The following is a 20,940-nucleotide window of genomic DNA, read 5'->3' on the forward strand; positions in this document are numbered from 1 at the left end:
CCACCACTGTACTCTATCTCATTATATCAGTATTGGATTTTCCATATCTCCCCTCCCTCTGGAAAATTGAGATATATTTCTAAAATAAACACTGCTAATATGATTAAATTATATTCATTTTTTTTGTCTTGTTAGTCCACAATAACTAGAAACTCAAAATGTTAAGATTTTGTTATTAATGAATGATCTTTTCCAAAATAAATGATTCTATGATTCTAAGATACCAGGAGACCATACTGGAGACCAGCAGTCAAAACATAAGACATTATACATGCAACATGGTAAGCAAGCAGTTTACACTGGGAACTGCCACATTCATTTTAGGAAGATTAATCTCAGAGAGGAAGGCATATGTGGAACTGGGTCACAGCACTTCCCATATTCAAGCTTGTGTAAGATACAAAGTGATCAATCCCTGTAAGATCTTTGTAAAGTGAACAAGGTTTATTATTTATAGTAGTAAACAGCCTGGCATTTATCTTTTCAAAACATGGCAGTGGCATAAAGTATGTTTTAACTTTTGTTGTTTCCAGTTATTTGCATTTTAAAAGCTCTGCTGTGAATCATACTTTACTTGAATTGAATGATTTATACAAGACAAGATACTTGGAATGTACTGAAATTACAATTCTCAAAGCTAGTGAGGAATGAAAGAGCATGGACAACATGGAAATTCAGTGTTATTTATGCAGCTGTATATATAGTCTAATATGCAATTATTGAACCTCTGAGTTATTCTTGGCACAGATGGCAAGATCAAAAAGGCCCCTGGCAGGATCGATGCCTGCCTTGCTGTCCTGATACCATCAGGAGGTGGCAGCACAACAATGAGGCAACACAGGCACTGAGATATGTCCTCATTGACAGTCTGCTTCAACTTCACTCACTTGGAATGGAAGCCTGTTTACTGCACTGGTGTTAGAACATAAACCTTAGCAGAAGCTGAGGTCAGGTTTAATGAGAGTAACTCTTTGGAGTACGTACAGCAGTTCAGGATGTGTTTTATTGTAATTATTTCCTACTAGAAGCAAATCTCCTTTCTCCTCTCTCACCAGCAAGTCCTACTCACCCTCTCGTACAGTTCGGTTTTTTTGTATTATGACAATTTCGATTCAGTTTGCTTCTTGAACTTGATCCTGGCTCTCTGTACATCACTCAGCTCAAAGCATTTTTTTCACTACTCTGTATCAGAAAAGTCACAGCTCTCTCACGTATTTTTTTTGTAATGTTTGAGGCTATTCCACTGCATTATTTGTTGAGATAACCCTTGCATGGATTGAGAGCTGCTCTTTGTGCTCAGAGCTACACCTGGTAGTAAGTGTTGATGTTGTCCTGTGCTCTTTCAGCCCAAGGCAGTGTCAGAGCAGGAGGCAGTGCTGGAGGAGCCTCTTCTGCACACCTGCAGCAGCGTGAAAGGCATGTTGCTCTTTGAGCTGTACATGATTTAAGATCTAGTGCTTTAGAACTATACCCGCTTTTTTTTCAGGGTTTGGGAGTTTGTTTGGGCTTTTTTTTATGATTTGTGTTGACCAGAGTTCTGCTGACAGAACAGGCAGCAGAGAGATTTGGTCCCCATTCCGCGTTCTTGTCTAAAGGAGCATCACAATCACTCTCAGAATATTTTATTTAATTATCATCTGCCTTTATTGTGATTTTACAGAGTGGCGTCTTTAGACTATTCTTTTTTTTTCCTTTTGTCAAAGTACACGGTAATACCTCCAGCCCCGTGCCAGTGGGATTGCAGCGTCTATGGATCACACAGGTGCATTGAGCCCCGTCCTTCCCTTGCCAAGAGTAACAGTGACACCCTGTGGCAAATTGAGTAGAGGCCGTGTGACCAATTTCCTGGGTTTCTTTCAAATTTGCCTCCGAATTTCTTACCCGGCAGGGGGTGTGACAGGAGGAATTTCTCCCCTACACATAGGAGGGCTTAATCAGATTGTCACCTGTCTCTTATTAGACGTTTCCATTATTGGAAGACATGTCTAATGAGCACTTTAATTCTTAGATACAGAGAACACTCTGCCCCAGATGGCCAGATGCTCGTGGAGGTGGAACACAAAACAGAAATTGAGAAAATTTTGTATTTCAGTTTAAATTGATGTTACAGGAATGTACTGTTCTTCATTATCATTCATACCACTTTTCTCTAACATGGCAACAGTCTATTGAACCACATCAGATTGCAATGACAAAGATATCACAATATAAAGGTATCCACAACACAAAACTTACTACATAAAAAACTGCAGGTGGAACTCAGGGCCATCCTTTGAACTTCTTACTTGCACCATTCCTTTGGTTTGTTTAATGAGTATAAACAGCACAATTGCTCTGTAATTACCGACATCATCCTGATTCCAGCCAAGGCCTCACTGCACAGTACCATGGGTCTACTGTGTTATCACATGCTAATGTGAGGGCCATGTACCCCAGTTGAACATTTTCCAATGAGCTGAACTTATGACACTCAGTAAGTGCTACATGGCTGAGTGAATAGTATGGGCTGCACACTGCAAGTGGTTTAAGCCTCGTGCATGTGAAATAGCTGACAAAAGAGATTTAAAACTTCATGAGAGCAAGTGGTCTGCTTTTGGCTGTTTTGGGGGTTTGGTGGTGGTGGTTTCTTTGGGTTAGATGTTGCTGGTTTGGTTGGTTTTATATGGATGTAGGAAGAAGGAAAAAAAATATTGGGCAAATATCCCTGTGAAGCTTCATTTGAATAATCTGTTATAGACAGATTACCTTTAAAAACTAATGAACATGCAAGAAAGGACGTAATAAATTAGGTTTTGTGTCCTCTGTGCTTGAAATTTAAGGCTATTATGTCTTGTCCAAGTTTAGGTGTTTGGGTGGCAAAGCAATCTTCTTTAAGCAGTGGAATAGAGTGCACTAATCAATGTCTTATTCTTAAAAGACTCTAATAAGCAAGTTACGGAAGTGTCTATGGCAAATATTTTAGGTAGAGTGGGATCTATTTCAAAGTGAAGAGGTGGAGCAGATTACTTCCTAAGGCCCCTCCCAGTCCTTCTTTCAGTGAGTTTGTGTCATTGAACTTTGTGATTTAAATAGTATTTTGTGCACATCTATTACACTTTCCCAAGTTCTGTTGCTCAGGTGCCATCCACACAAACACTACCTCATTACCTTGTTCCTTTTGTGGGCTTGGCAGGCTTGCACTTGGTGCACAAACCCAGAGTCACAGCATGAGCACTTGTGCTGAACAAAGAAAGGACATTATTTCCACCATCACAAGTGGACCTTGGTGAAGGACTGGAACACAGGAATCTCACTGGACATAACCATGGGAGGGAAAAAAAGGGGCAGCTGTGCTTCCAAGCACTACTCTTTCCTCCTATTTGGCTTTCCAAGATCCCTGGGGATCAGTTTTCAGAACTGGTTTCCATTTGGCAAAACCAGGCTCCCACAGCTCAGTGTGTGCAGCGCTGCCCCGTGGCTGCAGAGCTGTGCCCTGAGGGGAGCCTGTGTCTGGAGAGGAGTTTGCTCTGACAGGTTCTGGTGATCAGAGGATGCTCCAATGCTCAGAAGCACTCTGAATTCTCCCCTGAAGGACTGGCTTATCACATGTGAGCATTCCCTGGCAGACAGTGCCAACATGACTAGGTTGACCTGGGCCTCCCTCCACTTGGCACTTCAGAGTTTGAAGACACTGCTTGGTAGAAGGTTGAGTATTATTTTATTTGGGCTTTTACTTATTGATTTAGCTGAGATTTGTGAAAAAAACATTTTTAAGGCAGAAAAAAGTAAAATTGGATAGGATTTCCTGTGTTGTTTTATATCTGGATCAATCAGGCAAGATTTTTACAAGAGAAACAATTTAATTAATGCCTATTTAAATGTTTCTGATTCCTTGCATGATCTTTATGTCACATCAGATTTTCTCAGGTACAGACTTCCAATTACAGAATTAAAAAATTATTCTGGTTTTGGTCTGTTTCTTTTAATCTTTTCATTTCTTTCTTTGTTTTTGTTTTTTTTGGGGTTTTTTTCTTTTTTTTAAATAAAACACCAGTGATAGCTTTTCTACTGCACATAGCTAAATATTTAAGAATAGATAGGAATACATACAGGAAATAAGATTGAATTTTGAAGACAATTCCTGAGAAATATCTACAAGCATTTAATTGTCTCTCTTTAGGGAACTGGGCTTTCCCCTTAGCTGCCATTGTAAATATATTTCACAGGACACAGATGATAGCAAAACTGCCTCTGGTATTCCTGGTTTGTATCAGAGAGCATTGGGAGCCAGAGCTGCAAAAGCTTCATGTGTCTTTGAGACATCAATGACTTTCAGCTATAGAGGAAGTGAATATAAACTTAGGTGTTAATCCTGTAAAGATGTATGCATACACATGATTTTTACACTCTGCACTGACTTACTGAAGTTAATGACTGTAAGTTCTTGAAGCAGTTTTTTAAATTCTTTGTTTTATATATGGTGACTCTGTGGACCAAAATGGCTTTTATGGAAGTGATATTTGCCACTGATTTTCCAACTGAAAATATATTTTTCCACTACTAGCTGAATGAAAGGTCAATTAGGGGCAATGTAGAGACATCCTATTAATTTATTTAGATTAACAATACTGTAAAGTCTGTCAATTAAAATTATTTTTGTGTATTAATTACTGTTAATAGTATAAATTAAGGGGATGCTAGATGAAGTATTTTATTTTTTCATGGGAGTTTAATCCTGCATGGCTTCAAAACTTGAGGTGCAATATATCATGCCATGAATAAAGAAGTAAAAACAACGTATATTTTTTTATTGTCTAGATAATATGCCACATGGGTGCTGATTTTCATATGTAATCTCTTCTGGGAATGGAAATTATTATCTGGAAACAATGTGAATGCAATTAGCAATTTGAGTCTGCTAAATTATTAAAGTCTACTTAAATATGATGAATCAATTTTTTTACTTTAATGAAAATTTCTAATGAGATCATAAACCACATCTCTAAGGAGATCATAAACTATTTTACATTAGAGTCTCCAGACTAGGTTAGATTATCACCTTCTCTTTAGTTTTCAAAACATTCTAAGTTTTTAGCAATATATTGAAGCAAGTCATAGGAACACATGCCTAGTAAAAAATGTCCTATATACATCTTTTATCTTGAGTAAACTCCCTTTGGTTATTAATTTTAAAAGGTTACAATACTTAAGACCATGTAAGTTGTTTTTTATGTTGTTTATGAATCATCTAAGTCTACAACTACATTATATGACACTACCTAATTTTCACACACAGAATATTTGCAAACCTAAGCAAAGATTTTCTGATGTTGTCTTGACTTTGAAGATTGGTCTGTTTAGTGCCAATTCTGCCTTTCCAGGAAGTCAGTAGTAGAGAAAGTCACTGTAAAAATGTCCATTGATTTTAACTAAGTAATTTGTATCAAGGTGGAGAACCTTGCCAAATTCATATGAAGCAAATGATAGCAACTTGCCTTTTTTTTAAGGTGGAGGGGTGCAGGTGCATATAAAAACATTTAGCTGCCTGATCAAGCCTGAAAAACTGGAATGCCTTTAGCAAACAAGGTGCCAGCTTCACCAGTGTATTACTCCAGTTTTACACAGTGCTCAATTTCCTGACAGCAACTGGAGTAGTGCAGTGGCAAAACAGCACCTCAGCTCCACAGGCTCATTGCAGATATCCAAGAACAGCTTGTATTTACTGCTGTGAGCAAGCACCTGTGCAGCAGCAGCAGCAGCAGCAGCAGCATGTCATTTGGTACATGCAGGTAATTGGCATTACAGACTGGAACAACACTAGAGTCTGCCTAGTTAGCCAGGTAAACACTAATCTCTCAGACAAAACCTTGCAGTCATGGTCCACCTTCTCCCCATCTTGGAATCTCCTGCTTCATTTGGTGGATCTGCTTCTGGAGTTCATCTCTGTCCAGCTTCATTTTTGCTTCTAGAACTTGCCGTAGAGACCCAATGCTCTCGTAGATAGCTGCAAACCCTATTGCAGGTGAGAATGGCATTAGTTCACCATGAGGAGAAAGTATCACATCACTGCTAGCAGAATGCACTTGCATAATGCTCTGCTTTGCACTAGGAACTCAGCAAAAGTTCTGAAGGACATGGGGTGTAACTGTGTGCTGAAGGCAGAAATGCCCTGATGGCAGCCCAGCTATGGCTGTGCCTGCTTTGGGGAGGGCACTTCTAAGCTGGGTGTCACCCCTTATTGCTCTGCATTTCACACTTAGTGAAAATCTCTCTTAATGTCACAGGTTACATCTGCCCCAAAAGTATTTAAGCTACTTTGATACAATCCAAGACATTTTGCATATTAGTATGAGTGGATCACTGTCACCACAATTCAGAATAAAGAACTGGATAAATATGGTCCTACCAGCATTGACTTCAGCTTTCATTTCTTTTATATCTTCATTTATCTCATTTTGAAGTTTGACAATGCGAATATTTATCTTTTCTTCAGTCTGTTTTGCTTCGTGTGCCTCCATGGTTATCTTCTGCATTTCTTCTATTCTCTCAATTTTCTCTGCCATTTGGTTGAATTTCATCTCAATACCTCTCTCACTCATTTCCTAGAGCCAGGAAACAGAATTTTAATTATTTACTGTGCATGTGGAATAATGGTGGCCTTTTTAAAATATGAAGTAGATACTGATTTATCATCTTTTATCTGGAATTCAAAATGTAAGGCATTACAATTTTCATAAAATCATTTCAAATTACTTGATTAGTGTAGGTTAAAATACTGATCTATTTAGTAGTGATCAGATTCATTTAAAGATTCTCAAGCTGTAGGTATTACACTTGATATTGATGAAGAGACTTGGGCATATTCTGAGGCTATCTGAAAATCTCACTCAAATAATATCTCAATTATATCATCTTCGTTATTAATAATGCTTTTGAATGCTTCCTGAAAAGTATTACAGGACATTTGAATGAAACTTACAGTGCTTTCCTTAAAAGTCAGTGAGAGTTGGTCGATTTTTTGCACAAGCTCTTTTTCAGTCCTTCCATGTTCCTGTTCCAACCAGCTCCGTGCAGACAAAATCTGATTGCTGAGCTCCTCAACAGCATCTTTCAATCTAGGAGCACAACAGAAATTAGCAGATACAAAGAACTGGTCATTGAACAGTGAATTGTGAAGGTGTTCATAAAAACACAGAATGGCAATTTAATACATTCTTCATATTAATATTCACCAGATTAAGGTGATCCTTTGAATTTTGAGGCTATTAAACTGGATGTGGTAACATTGGTTTAGGAAATAAAGGCAAAAGTTCACAGCAAATTTATATGAAACACATTACAAAATTTGAACCACAGTAGATGAAAATTCTTTGTGACATTGAAAACAGAATCTGGTTATCCGTTCAGATTATAAACTTTATGTCCATATGTATCAAATCAGAGCAAAGATTTGGTATCACTTCTTCTGGTGATAGTGCTGGTTCCTGTAGCTCCACTTACATTGCCTACACCCACCTCAACTTTACTCCAACCAATAGTGCCAGTGAAACTGTTTCTTTCCTCCAGTGAATATGTGAAACCTGCATTGCATGAGGATGGTGATAAGCAGTAAGAAGTGAGGATGGGGATGGTTTATACCAGGACAGCTACTGAGTGAAATGCCTGGAAAGGAGTTAACATCTGAATTGAATATAATGACCCCATGTAATATCTGGTAGTACAGAGTATCTACTCACTAATCATTTAGGTATTTCAGTTATATTCATGTTTGAAGCCAGTTTAAAGCAACAGCACTCTGTGAGTGCTGTGACTTGCTTCCTGCTTGCTTCAGTTGAACTTTTTCCCCTGCTCTGGACAGCCACCTCCAGCATTCAGTGCTTCAGACAGTTGTTACAGAAAGGCACCAGGCCACTCTGACAAAAACCCTTAGTTGTGTCCTTTAATATAAATCCTGCCTGGTAACTAGGAACTTAATCAACTTTTCAGAATTGCCTGACCACATTAGGGGCAGAATTCTTGGTGAAAGCAAGTCCCTCTTGACAGTCAGCTTTTGTAGTATCTGTGGAGCAAACACACATATTCATAGAGGTTCCTGCTTTTATAGGCCTGAAGATTATACCAGTCAGACTGGCAAAACTGAGGCCAGACTGGGAAAATGGAGGCCCTACTCCCAAGGTGCATGGCAGCAGCAAGGCTTCCCAGGCACTCACTTTGTGTCCAGAACTTGCAGCTGTTGGTTGCTCTCTTTGTAGGCAATCTTCAGCTTTGCTTCTTGTTGCATTATCGATTGCTCTACTCTGCTCAGCAGATGAGAAATCTGAAACAAGATTCAGAATTTTCAACAGCATTTCATCGCAGTTTCATTTGGGACATTTTCATAACAGTAGAGATCTAACAGAGCTCAGTTTTGCTAACATTTCAAAAATTATTGATTTGGGGTATTTTGCTTTATAATGAAAATATACTGTCTCTCAATATGAAAGTATCAGCATTTTGAAAACAGTAAATTTTTTTGCCTTAAATAATGTGAATAGTTTCATCCTGAAAATCTCTGCCTGGCCCCCCTTTAGACAGCTGAATTTGCATGATCCATACATCTCCAAGTTGCCACATAATCAGAATAAACAAGTGTCCAAGCACTCCACCAATACTGAGGGATGTGCTCCATCACTTTGTGTGTAAGGGCCACTGCAGTGAGAGAAGTGCTGGGTTTAACTGGAGAGAAGTCATAACTACAAGAGAATATTTGCTCTAAAACAACCATCCCTCTTTCTCAAAGTATAGTGCTCTGGTTCCCTACAAGATGCATGACAACATGCTCCTGGCATGCTAATATACTGCACTGAGGCTTCTGAGAAAGGCAAAGTGCATTTTAGCCTTTTTTTTACCCACTGCAAAAGGAAGATGTAAAATAATTTTGTTGTCTGAGAAAAATGGGAAGGCTTTGAGATGTGACATTAAGGAAAAGGATTCTTCATATCTCCAAGTCTCTGCTTGTATCTAGTGCTTCCATTCTCAAACCCAATGGAAGAGAAACCTGAGGGACAGATTAATGAATTCACAGAACCCAAAGCCAGTTGTGTTTTGCAGACCTTCAAAAATTGTGTTCAAATACATTTAGGATCATCCTGGAAAGGCCACAACATACAGCAAAAGCCACAGAGGCTTGCATTGTTGTAGTTTTGTTGAGCATGTGCATTCACATACTAATCCTTCCACACAGATGCTGCAGGAAGCAATGGAAGGACCTTTTCCAGCTAGAGCAGTACAGTAATGCACCTAGGTACAATGCTCAATGTAATGAGGACTGTGAGCTGATACACCTCTCCATTTGGAAATCTGCGAGCTCCCAGGATAATAATTAACAGTAATGGAGTCTGTGTGAATTAGACTAGAACTCTTACCTGTACAGGGATTTCCTTTGTCTAAATACCATACCTGTATTTCTGCCTCTTTGATTTTAGATTCTAAGATCAGCTTGGAGGTGTGTTGGTCTTTACTTAGACTCTGAAGTCTTTCATATGTAATTTTATGCTCTGCAGACAGCCTGGCTAACCCAGCATCACACCTGTTTGAATAGATAAAAAAACAAAGCACCAGCCAAATAGAAGATAAGGTCCAGGCTTTTAAAATTACCCATTTCATACTGGCCATTTCTGTGGAGTTCCTGGCTGGCTAGGGAAGCAATGTCTTTGGGACTGTAAAAGGGTAATACATCTCCTAGGGTTCAGAGAAGTGCTCCCAAATAAGTCTGAAGGTCAAATAGTCTGATAAACAAATTCCATAGTTCTTGGCACTGGCATGATGTGGGTGGGCTGTGCTATCATTCAGGGAAATCACCTCAGAAATGCAAAGATGCAGAATTTCATTTCCATGTGTTTTTGTAATGCTCTAGAAGATATCTGATAAAGTGAGTGTTTGTGTCCCTACATGATTACTAGCCTAAATAACTGAAGACCATTTCTTCATTATTGTGAATGAAGCTTTGCTTTTTTATTTGTGAAATAGTAGTACAGAGCTAGTATGTGTAGTTAACAATGTGGGGCAAATTTTATGGTTCTTAGTCTTTATTTAGGTGAATAAATAAATTGTCATTGAAAGCAATGGCTATTTGTCTCAGAAAAGGCTGTAAAATGAAGTCCTGAAACATAATAACTATTGTTTCCTTTTGTCACATTGAAACACTTCTTGATGCTGTAGCATTTTCAGGATAATTATGCCGTAGAACATGTGTGTTTTCTACCAGATTTTAAAAATAATTTGATCAGGTGGAGTTCATCTACAGTAATGCAGTAAGGGCATTAACTGAGCTGTAAAAATGAGAGTACTGTGATTTCAGGAGTAAGACCTCTGTGAAATATGACTCATATATATGGGGTTTTTTTTGCTAAGGGAAATATGTAATCATCAGTGTTACCAAATTTGATATAGGAAACTGATGAGGAACAGACAGCAGTTACAATTTGAGGGAGAAAAAGGCAGTAAAATAGAAAAAGCTGAGGCATGTTAAGTCATTCTCTAAACCAATAACATACTTTGTCATCTTTTTAGTCACATTTCAGTTTGAAAGCTTTCATTTCAATATGCATTTTCATCACCTCAGTTTCAGGAATTGCCATTATCATTAAACATGAAGGGAAAGTCACAGCTAAGATGACAAAAGGAGCATCTGCTTATTGTTATGGTACAGTTTCAATATGAAAATAATCAGTAATGTAAAATAGCACATAGGCATTATAAAACTTGAGGAAATTAATTTCTAGTGTATTAGTTCAGCATTGTGAGACCTGATAGTAAGATCTGCAGGAAGCCTGGCTAGGGTTTACATAGCAGTGAAAAGCTTGCTGGGCTCACAATCAGGCAGTTTCTTAAGAAAGACAAAAGAAGCCAAATCTCTCCATGTTGTTACAATCAGAGAGAATCAGAGAAATGGAATCAACTTGCATCAAGTCACCAAAAGGTCATGGGCTCTAAAACATGGTTCGTTTTGTTCCTCTGAGGCATGGCAGAAAATGGCAACAGCCTTGAAACTACTGAAGCAAATTTAATCAGCAAGCACCTGTGAACGTTTTTAAAGTAAATTAGTGTTTTGGGTTTAATCATAGAGCATCTCTCTTCTTCATGGAATTCAGTTATGTGGTCAAAGGGTTCATGTAGTTCCATGGTAACTGAAACATTAATATTCTGACAAGCTGAATTTAAAGTCTGCCTGGTATGCACAGATCAGATTATTTTGGTTTATCTTCTATATCTGTTGTACACACTCACAAACACAATTGGTTTTGACCTGGAAGAAAATATTACTGTTCAGCATCAAATAAATCAAAAAGCAAGTAGTTGTTCCATTCAGTATCACTGGGGCACAGATAAAGTGAGAACTGTGCCAGTACCCTGCAGCTGCTGCTATATGCATATGCTGTCATGGTATGGAGAGAGCTTTAATGTTCCTGGTCTATTATAAAAGGAGATGTTTCAATTAAAATGCCAGTGTTTCAGTGAAAAACAAGTAACTGGAGAACAGGGAGTGAAAAGCAAGTTGAAATGCTCAGTGGGGCACTGGGCAAGAGCAGCAGAGCTGGTGGATTGTGCTGGCCTGGGGCAGGGAGCCCAGAGCTGCCCTCGTGGTGCCACCTCCCACTCAGCAAGGGCCAGAGAGCAGCACATTTACTGCTCCTGGGGAGACTGTCAGTGTGGTGAAGCCCAGATGCATGAGGCTCAATCTGTGCAGCAGGAAAATCTGCCTACGTGTAATGAGCCCAGGTTGTCTGAAATGAATCAGTTCTATAATGTAGATAAAAAAGTCATCTATATATGCAAAGTAGGTCCAATCTGAACATATAGTTGCCATTTCTCTGGATGTTTCAGCTCTCAGGAAGCTTTTATGAAGAGCTACTGCTATCGTTCCAACCAGGCTGCTGGATTTAAACTTTCCAGACAAATGCTCATTATCCACAAGTAATTCTCTAAATAAATGATAAGGCACTAAAGAATTTTATGATCTGTTATCACTAGAAAAAGAATTGGTAAATCTCTATAATATAAAATTGACAACATAAGAGACAGGAGGCTGGAGAATTTGATCTACTGGCATTGATCTAGTTTTCTGCTAATGCATCGCTGAATTTTATAGAGGTCATATATTTTTTCTTAAAGTTAATGATAATGCTGATTTTTAGCAATAATTCAGGGCTGTGAAAACACTTTACAAATTCATCAGTAAACTGTGCTTATTGAGAAAAGATCCAGAGACATGAGCTGTAATATGTGGTCTGTCACCTTCTGATAGCAGTATTAGTTGATTCTGTGATGTGAGGTATGTTGGACTCTCACTCCTGCAGAGCAGTGGGGAGTGTGGTTTGGGGCTGTGCTCCAGAAGTGCATGTGCATGTAGGCATCCCTTGTTCCCATCATTAACAGCACCAACCTTCAAGAAATAATGAGACAGTTGTTTGATGATATATTGACATGTTACAGAACAGTTGGTGTTAGGAAATAAACTCCTCTCTCTCTCCAATATGGAACTTGGATAGGATGTTTAGTATGCATGAAATTACTGGAACTGAAATTTGGCCAGAATCCTAAAGTGGACACTGAAATTCTTACATGACAAGGGGCTCATGCTTTGGGATTTACTGTCTAAAGTGATTCCCACTGTCCTTCTGCATGCTGCCAGCCTGGAGCAAGCACAGCACTCAGAGCTACGGCAGCCTGAGCCTCTCAATGGACCTTTGCTGTGGCTGAAAGTTGATGCACAAGAAGTTGGTAACCCACAGTAACTTGATCGTGTTTCTAATGTTTCACTCTGAGCTCATCTGGAAACCAGCAGCACTAGAGTAAAGTGTATTTCATATAAGGAACATTGGCTAAAGTAATCAGAAGGTGTTTATCTCAGGGAAAGTCTCTGTGTTGTACCAAAAGCACAACAAACCACTGTCTTGGCATAATCTCCAGCTAGTGCTATAATCATTATTCACTGGAACACTAATTTCAAAGTAGAATATGTCTGCAAATAAAGGCAAATGGCTTTCTCTCATGGACCACTGCTTTAAATTGCTTCCTCATAAAGGGAAGATTTTTTTCCTCATTCAGGGATTTTTTTTTTAAGAGAACACGTTGAATAGAAGCACAGAATGCAGTATGGAAGGTAGCAGTTAAAGGCAATAAACTGATTATCTTATGGGAATGAATACAAGTAACCTGCATTCGTCACACAGTCTGACATAAGGCACATGGGTATAATCTCATTCCATTTGCAGATAAATTGCAACCTGGGTACAGCACTAGGGTGGTGCCCTAAGGAAATAAAGGAAGAAGCCCTGGCACAGCCTGTGCCCATCCCCACCCTCCCACACTGAGGTCACTGTCCTGGCCCTGCAGTGACACTGACACCAGCACAAGTTTCTTCTCTTGAGTTCCCTGACTGAGGGCAGGAGCCCTCATTTTGCCCCCCAAGGTGTCAGTAACAGTGCTGCTCCACACAGAGCCCCTCTCATGATGTAGTATGATCTCAAAGTATTTTTATAGAAAGAAGCAGGAAGATCTAAGCATGTACATTTTGGGGGATTTCTCAGCAGGATAAATACGTGTATGTGTATCTCTTTATAGGCTTTTCCATCAATTTCCTGATTTGAAAAAATAAACTAGTTAATTTGTGTTTGCTAAAGGATAGTTTACTGTTTAATTCTTTTTGAAACCTCTGAAGTATTTTCTATAAAATGGGCTATGAAAGTAACAGTGGAAGCTTTAGACAATTGAATAATTGTCTGATAAGAAAATAAGAAAACCTTAGTTCAATGAAAATCCCTCTCTGATTATTTTTATATGTTGTTGAAGGTTATCACTAAATCAGGTGACATGCAGAAAAGGAATCAAAATTATCTGCACAATATAGACAACGGGTCAAATTCAGGACAAGTATAAGTCCACCAAAATTATTACCCAAGCAGCTGTAGGCCAGGTTATGTCCTTTTCCTGCAGCTGTACACATCCTCTGTCTCTCATGTTCAACTTTACAGGCACTTAAGCAAATGTTGTTGTGCTGAGGTTTGTAAATTTGTCATTGATGGCACAACTGAAGCCTGTGCAGCCACAGAATTGTAACCAAGAGCTTTGGGCAGCCTGAAAACCTCTGTTGCTGTACAGTTTTCTGTTCCTTAAGTGTCATGTAGCCCATGTGGGATTTAATATGGCTAACAACTAACTGAATGTGCAGATTTCTACTTCTAAAATATATGCAAAAATGTGCAACTGTTTTGTTCTTCACAAGTGCAGATTGTTCCGTGCTGCCTTTATAATTGTGCTAATTAACGTGTTTCAAAGACACGAGTCTAACCACAGTACTTTTTAAAAGCTGAACCAAATCCAATTTCCCAGAGAATTGAGATAATTTATTTAGAACTAATTTCAGGAATTTTAGGAATTAAGGGTGATGTTGTCAAATTTAATATGTGATACTGGAATGCAAAGTATTATTATTCATTTTCTTGAAAATACAGAGCAAAATTATCCTTGGAATTTTGCCAAAGTTGAATTCGGCCCATTATCATTAATACTTCAGGATTAAAACAAGATTAGCTAGCCCCCAAAACACAGTTCCATGGGGACTTTTACCTTGCAACTCTTCCCCGAAGATCTCCTAGGCCAGAAAGCTGCCGCATTTCAAGACTCTTCAGGGTAGAATTTGTTCCATAGCTGAGATTGTCTCTGACACGTATCTGTTCCTGCAGCATCTACAGAACATTCATATGCAAATAAAAACTCAGTATGGCACATTTAATGTACACTTTAAATGTCACTCATTATTTTTCAGTAATTCAGTATCCTCAGATGCCATTTTATTATTACTTTATTCAAAGCTTTGTCTTGTAATGTACTAAACCAGATACTTTTAGTTATTCTATTATTTCTTATTATTAGTGTCCAATCTGCACACAACTACCATAATATATATAAAGTATAACTTGACAGTGAAATGGAAACTTAAATTATTTTTTTCTCATTTCATTTTCCCCACCACACCCCTGTTGTTCACTGCAGCAGAGGTCAGACATGAAGTCATGTGTCTGCCTAGGATTAGGTCATAAAAATGAGCACTTGGGTTTGGTTACTTCGTGTCGTCAGTGAGTCGGAAGGGAAAGAAAGTTTATTATAGAGCGAAGGCATTTCCTACTGTTTATACAGCACAGCCTTTGGACTGAAGTTGAGCTGGGTATTAGTGTCATATTAATTCATTTTTTCAAGATTTTCCAGTGCAGCTTTTGAAAGCAAGCTTATTAGAACCACAAAGGCTCCTGTGTTTATATGCTAATATCCTGTGCTATTTTCATAGCCACCGAAAGAATTATGTAATTTGCAAACACTTTTTCAAGTTGTAAAAACAATTTATAAGCGTACAGGATCTTCAGACCTTGTCTGACCTTTACTTATCCCGTGGTAAACTTGGTTAGGAAATGAGAAGCAGTAAGTAGCTGAGATGGCATTAGCGCTGTGCAACATTCTTGCCATACCTCGATGTCCCGGTTGAGCTGCCTCACTATCGCAGTAATGTTTCGGATGTGCTCTTCCAGGAGTTGCCTTGCCAACCGGTCACCCCCCCCTTTGTTCTGCATTCTGTGCAGCGTGGAAACAATGTCCTCCTTAATGCGGAAAGCGTGCTCCACAAGAGCTGCTGTTGTTTTCTCATGGCTCAGGATTCTGTCCTCCAGCTGATCCACCAGGCTGGCGGAGGCCAGCGGCACCGCTGTCAGCGCCTGGCTGTGCAGAGGGATGTTCCGGACCCGTCTGGGGGAACAATATCCACATCTTGATAACTTCTCACACAAAACTCTGCAATGCCTTTGCACTGGAGACAGTGGGACACTGTCCGAGTGCTGGCAGTGCTGGGGAGAAGCCCCAAAATACACCCAGAGAGAGTTCCCACTGCTACAAATAAGTGGGTGCTGTGTTGACTACCGTGTGTCTTGTACAGGCTTTTTCTCATGGTCTTTAAGGAAGCTTACAAAAGCATGGGATCTTAAGGAAAGGACATTACCATAATAAAAGTAGTTACAAATCAGAACTATAATTTGATTAAGAATCCAAATTCAAACCCTTCCTACTGAGTTTCAAAAGTGATGTTATTTGTCTTTACAGTTTTCAGGCTTAATCAAAACTGTAACAGTTGAAGGTAGGTATTGTAAATTAAATGAAACCAGATCAGAATTAAAAAGGAGTAGTTTGTGTCAATCCCTTTTCTGTCTCTATAGCTAGCCTGTAATACCATACAGAAGCTTGTTCCCCTGCAAACTAGACAGGAGCATACATGAGCATAGAAACTGAGGCGAGACCAAATTTATGACAAGCTTCTCATAGTCTTAGAAGTTAAATTTCCCCCCAAAATAGCTTACATTCGGGTACCTTGAATAATTATCTAAATTTTTGCATTGCATAGCTCCCATGGAAAGCAGTGGAGCTCATGGGTGCTGAAAGTAATAAAATTAATCTACTAATGCATGCAACCTTTTCCTGCCACTGTGCTCTGTAAAGAATAACAACATTTTCGGAAGCATAAGTAGAGGATACGAGTTCAATGCCACTTTAGAAAAGGAGATATTTTTTCTAGGAACTCTTATTTATTGTGTATTCTCATGTTGTTTCCTGTTAATGAGCCAAATTAGCAGTTCAGTTTGACCATGGTTGTGGAATCCTTTGAGTCCTTCAGGGAAATCCCCAGGGCCTTGCCCTGGAAGAATAAACCACAGAGTTTTCCCCACCAAGGCTGAAAGAAAGGACTTATTGATAGAGATGTATGAGGATTCCAACAAAGGTCACTTTGGCTCTGTGTTTTCAAAACTCATTCCATTCCATTTGATCACTGGCTAAAGTGTTCTTGGACTTCTGGTCAGTGAGATTTAAGCTATTGAATTTCTTTGGGAAATGGCTAAGTAAAAGCTGAGTAAGGCCTTGTGATTTGGGCTATGATTTGAATGTCTGTGGTATTTCACTTTGCATTGCACACTAATGCCAAAGTTCCAAGTCACAGCATTACTCTATACAGGCAATTAAGAGATACATAATACTTTGCATCATAAAGATTTTTGGTTTTATATTCCAGACTGTACCTTTCAGAAGGGGCAAGAGTTGGGAAGATCGGGCTTCGGTGGGCCATTCTCTGGTCAATAATGTATGTCTGTTGAAAAAGTACAAATTGCATTATTGAATAGTTTATATGTGGTACTGAAATGACTTAAAGCTTTTGCTTTCAGTGCACCTTTAAGTTAAGTGTAATATTATGCTGACACTGGTGATCTTGGCATCCAAATATTGCTAATGCAATAAATGCAAATAAAAATTAATACAAAAGAATGAAGACTAAAAGCAGCTAAAAAGCTTTTTATAGTGAAAATTATACTCTTGAAAAGACAAGGTTGACAGCCTTGAAACTGAAATCTGCTGTTCACCCACATAACTGGTTTGGCAGGACAGAGGTTAACAAAGTCTTGTCCCCAATTTTCTACTGGTCTCTGACATCATTAATCAATTAATAATAAAATAAGGTCTACAGGATGATCATAAAACTTAAGAAAACATTGACTGGAGAATCAAATACAAGTGATTCAATTCAGCAGATTATTAGGGGTAAGATGTTTTTCTCATTAAAGCATTGGCAATCAGAAATCTAAATAAAATGTGTGACATCAGCATAGTTTATCAAAATTTAGTCTTGGATTAATTTGTCTTCAAATATAAATTACCACACTTTATGTTGTAAATAAATTCTTCTGTAGTAAGAATATAAATTCTGGTTTTAATTTTTAGACACAGCCAGACAGACTGTGACAGACATTGCAGCAGACTAGGTCTATTAAATAGCTTCAGAAAGATATTTTAGTGTCTTACTGTGAGACCAGTACCTGACTCAGCAGCTTTGTCCACTGACAGAAATTAATTAAAAATATATTAGCCTCAATCAAATCCAACTAATCTCCCCTCCATAAAACAAAAAACATTTTTAAGTATAAAGAGAAGTAGTATGGCCTGAGCCTGATCTCCTTGGGAACCTGAAATCCTCACTGCAAAATAAGGTTGGTGTATGAAAAGGAGCTTACAATTGCTGATGAAATCCTGTGCAATCTGGGAAAGATGGGGTTAGGGAAATACAATAGTTGAATATCGATAGTGAAGGAGCAATAGGGCTACCCTCTGAGATCTCAAAATGCAAAGCATGTTTGTGCTTTAGAAATCTATGAAAGTACTGCCTGAAAGCAGAGAGCAAATATTGTCACAGCGTGTGTGTTCTATTTATAGCACGGCTTCAGAAACTACAAATTAGAAAAAAGACAGTTTTAAGAGAAGCTGAGTTGCTGAGCAGCAGTGACACCAGACAGGAATTCAGAAGGTCTGAATTGAATTCCTTGCTCACTCTCTGATCCTGTTGACTTTGGACAAGTTATTTCCATGAGTAATGACTCAGTTTCCCTATATGTAAGAGAGATAACCATACCTACCTCCTTGTTTAGGTTCTTACATGGCTATAAGTAAAAAGGACAGTACAGGAGCTGGGGGTCATTGTGGTGACTTCTGCATTCAAAGTCCTGCACAGACACTGAATGTCCAGTTCTACAGTCTGCTCCTCACACTCGTCATTTCCCACTTGTTGGATTTTTAAGGAATTCCAGCACTCTGCGAGGGTCCCTCCCGGTCACAGCACCAGGCACCCAGTTCTCAGTGGGCCTGAGACCTCTGGGCCTTAACACACCTTAACCATCTTGATGCATTGAAGCTTTTAAGCATAATTTAGCTGTAAATACAGGAATTATCCCACTGAATTTGGAAGTTATGCGCACTGCGGCAACGAAGCACTGGATCCTACCTAGAAAAACAAAAAACAAATATAAAAGTCCATACATCTATCAGCATCTTAGTGAAATTTAGTGAAATTCACCTTACAAAAAACAGCCAAACAGTGCTTTAGTCTCACAGCCTTCAGTACCCATTTATTATCAATTAGAAAATAATGTTTGCAGAAAGCTAAGCATAGGTTTGCACAAAGTCTTAACTCCTTCTGCCAGTCTACCATAAGAAATGCAGCTAAATTTAAGTATTTGGGGTAAGTATGGATATGGAACAGAAGTTACACAAATGAACTTCTCATTCATTTCTCTTTGCTCAGTACATGGTGAAGCATCTCATCATCAGATATCAGATTTCTTGATCTGATCCAACAGCCAGAAAGGGTCTAAGGCTTTGATTGGCAGTTGTACAAAACTTTGCTGCAGTTTGAGATATTTGCAATTAAGACATAGGTGTTAGAACTAATGGCAAATTCCTTCTCTATGACTATAATACCAACTTACACTAGTAAATAGAAACCATAAGATGTTCTATAAGAGGAGTATAATTTCACATGGCTCTTTAAATGGCAGTAAACTGGAGTCAAGCAAGATACCAGCCAAAATACTGGTTACAGGTGCTTAATTTATCTTTTTAAAATAATGTTGTTTCCTGCTTGATACTGCTATAAGCAATTTAAGTCATGATGTATTAACCCAGTAAATTCAGGTTGACTGACTCAATATTCCAAATATACTTGTCACATGGAAAAGATAGAAGTTTTTTCCTAATTGGAAACGATATGCCTGATTACCAAAAATAACAGTTCACTTGATACTTAAGGCAGGTTTTCCATACAAATGTGCCTGGCTTCCTTGGTGTTTCTTTAAATCACTGGCATAAGATGTGTAAAAGCTTGGGGAAAAAAATCATCCATGGGATGTGATGAAGAAATACTTCTAGCAATGTGCAGTTCACTCCTTGCTATTTGTGCTGTGGCATTCCCCACTTCTCAGACTGCCTCGCATGTTTATTTTCTGTGGGATCTCCATTTCTCCTGCTCTGAAGGATAATCATACCTGCAGTGTTCAGCTTCCCATCTTCCATGATAATCTACAACTAATCCTGTAATGTCTGCGCACCTCGGGGTGTTTTTCACGTTCATTCTCACAATATGCCTCTGAGGTGGGAAGCATTATTATCCCTGAAAATACAATTTCCTTCTGTTGCTGGTAGGGAAGTGAAGCACGGGGCGGGCTATGTGACTTGCCACAAGTCACACGGGAATCAATGCAGACTGAAATACCTGCCTCGGCAAACACTTTAATCACTCTTTCCGTCTTAAAATAGAAACCCTTTGGTTGCTGCACAGGGAGCGTGTGACGGCACCACCCCGGCAGCCGCCAGATGCTTCCCAGTGTTACTCTCGAGTGCGTTGGGGCAACGCTTCGGAGTAAGCGGAAAAGTCCCCGTGCTGCAGCTCGGCAAAGGGATGGGGCAGAGCCCGGGAGAGCCAGACCCGCGCCGAGCCCTGGGCGCGCCAGGGCCACTCGGGAACACGCTCTGTGTGCGCGACGCGAGCCGGAGCGGCTCCCCCGGCAGCGCGGGCACCGAGCCCGGGGCACCGGGTTAAGGGGCTCCGAGCCGGGTCAAGGGGTTCCGAGCCGGGCCGGGAGCCCTCTGGAGAAATAGGTGCGATCGGCCCCGGTGCCGGCGCGTGCCGAACCGCTGTAAGCGGGGGAATCGCGGCGGAGCGATCTGCCCTGCCCTGCCCTGCCCTGCCCGGCCCTGCCCTGCCCTGCCCTGCCCGCGGTTCGGCGCCGCCGGGGGTCCAGGCCCCGCGGTGCGGGGGTCACCGGTGGGCGCAGCGAAGGTTGCGGGGACACGGGTGTACGACAGCCGACAGGACACCGCGGGACAAACATCACTCTATGGCCATGCAACACGGGGGGACAGAGCCGGGACAGCCTCTGCGCTCACTCACCGGTGCTGGCTCAGGGCAGGGCAGGGCTGCCCGCCGCTCCCGCGCATCCCCGCCGCCAGCCGAGCCCCGCTCCGCTCCGCTCCGGGCGCGCTGCCGCCGCGGGAGCGGCCGTTCCCGAGCGCCGTGACCGCCGGTGCGCGGCCGGGGCTCCGTCCGCCCGCCCTCCC

At 40.1% G+C, this 20,940-nt stretch overlaps 1 protein-coding gene across 2 annotated transcripts; it reads right to left on the reverse strand.

Moving 5' to 3' along the window:
* Positions 1 to 483: 483 nt before the first annotated feature.
* FAM81A (family with sequence similarity 81 member A) lies at positions 484 to 20,940 on the reverse strand. Of its 2 annotated transcripts, none has more exons than XM_058811422.1 (10): positions 20,774 to 20,940; positions 18,716 to 18,829; positions 17,079 to 17,146; positions 15,486 to 15,759; positions 14,590 to 14,708; positions 9,418 to 9,547; positions 8,190 to 8,296; positions 6,959 to 7,094; positions 6,386 to 6,581; positions 484 to 5,992 (listed from the first exon to the last, which is right to left on the reverse strand). In XM_058811422.1, exons 2-10 carry the CDS (start codon positions 18,722 to 18,724, stop codon positions 5,853 to 5,855), a joined length of 1,179 nt encoding a protein of 392 aa, XP_058667405.1. In that variant the 5' UTR covers positions 18,725 to 18,829; positions 20,774 to 20,940; the 3' UTR covers positions 484 to 5,852. The 2 variants fall into 2 exon arrangements, with proteins under 2 accessions (XP_058667405.1, XP_058667406.1); XM_058811423.1 differs by having other exon boundaries at positions 18,465 to 18,829.

This window comes from Ammospiza caudacuta, chromosome 10, assembly GCF_027887145.1.
Source record: "Ammospiza caudacuta isolate bAmmCau1 chromosome 10, bAmmCau1.pri, whole genome shotgun sequence".
Classification (NCBI taxonomy): Eukaryota; Metazoa; Chordata; class Aves; order Passeriformes; family Passerellidae; genus Ammospiza; species Ammospiza caudacuta.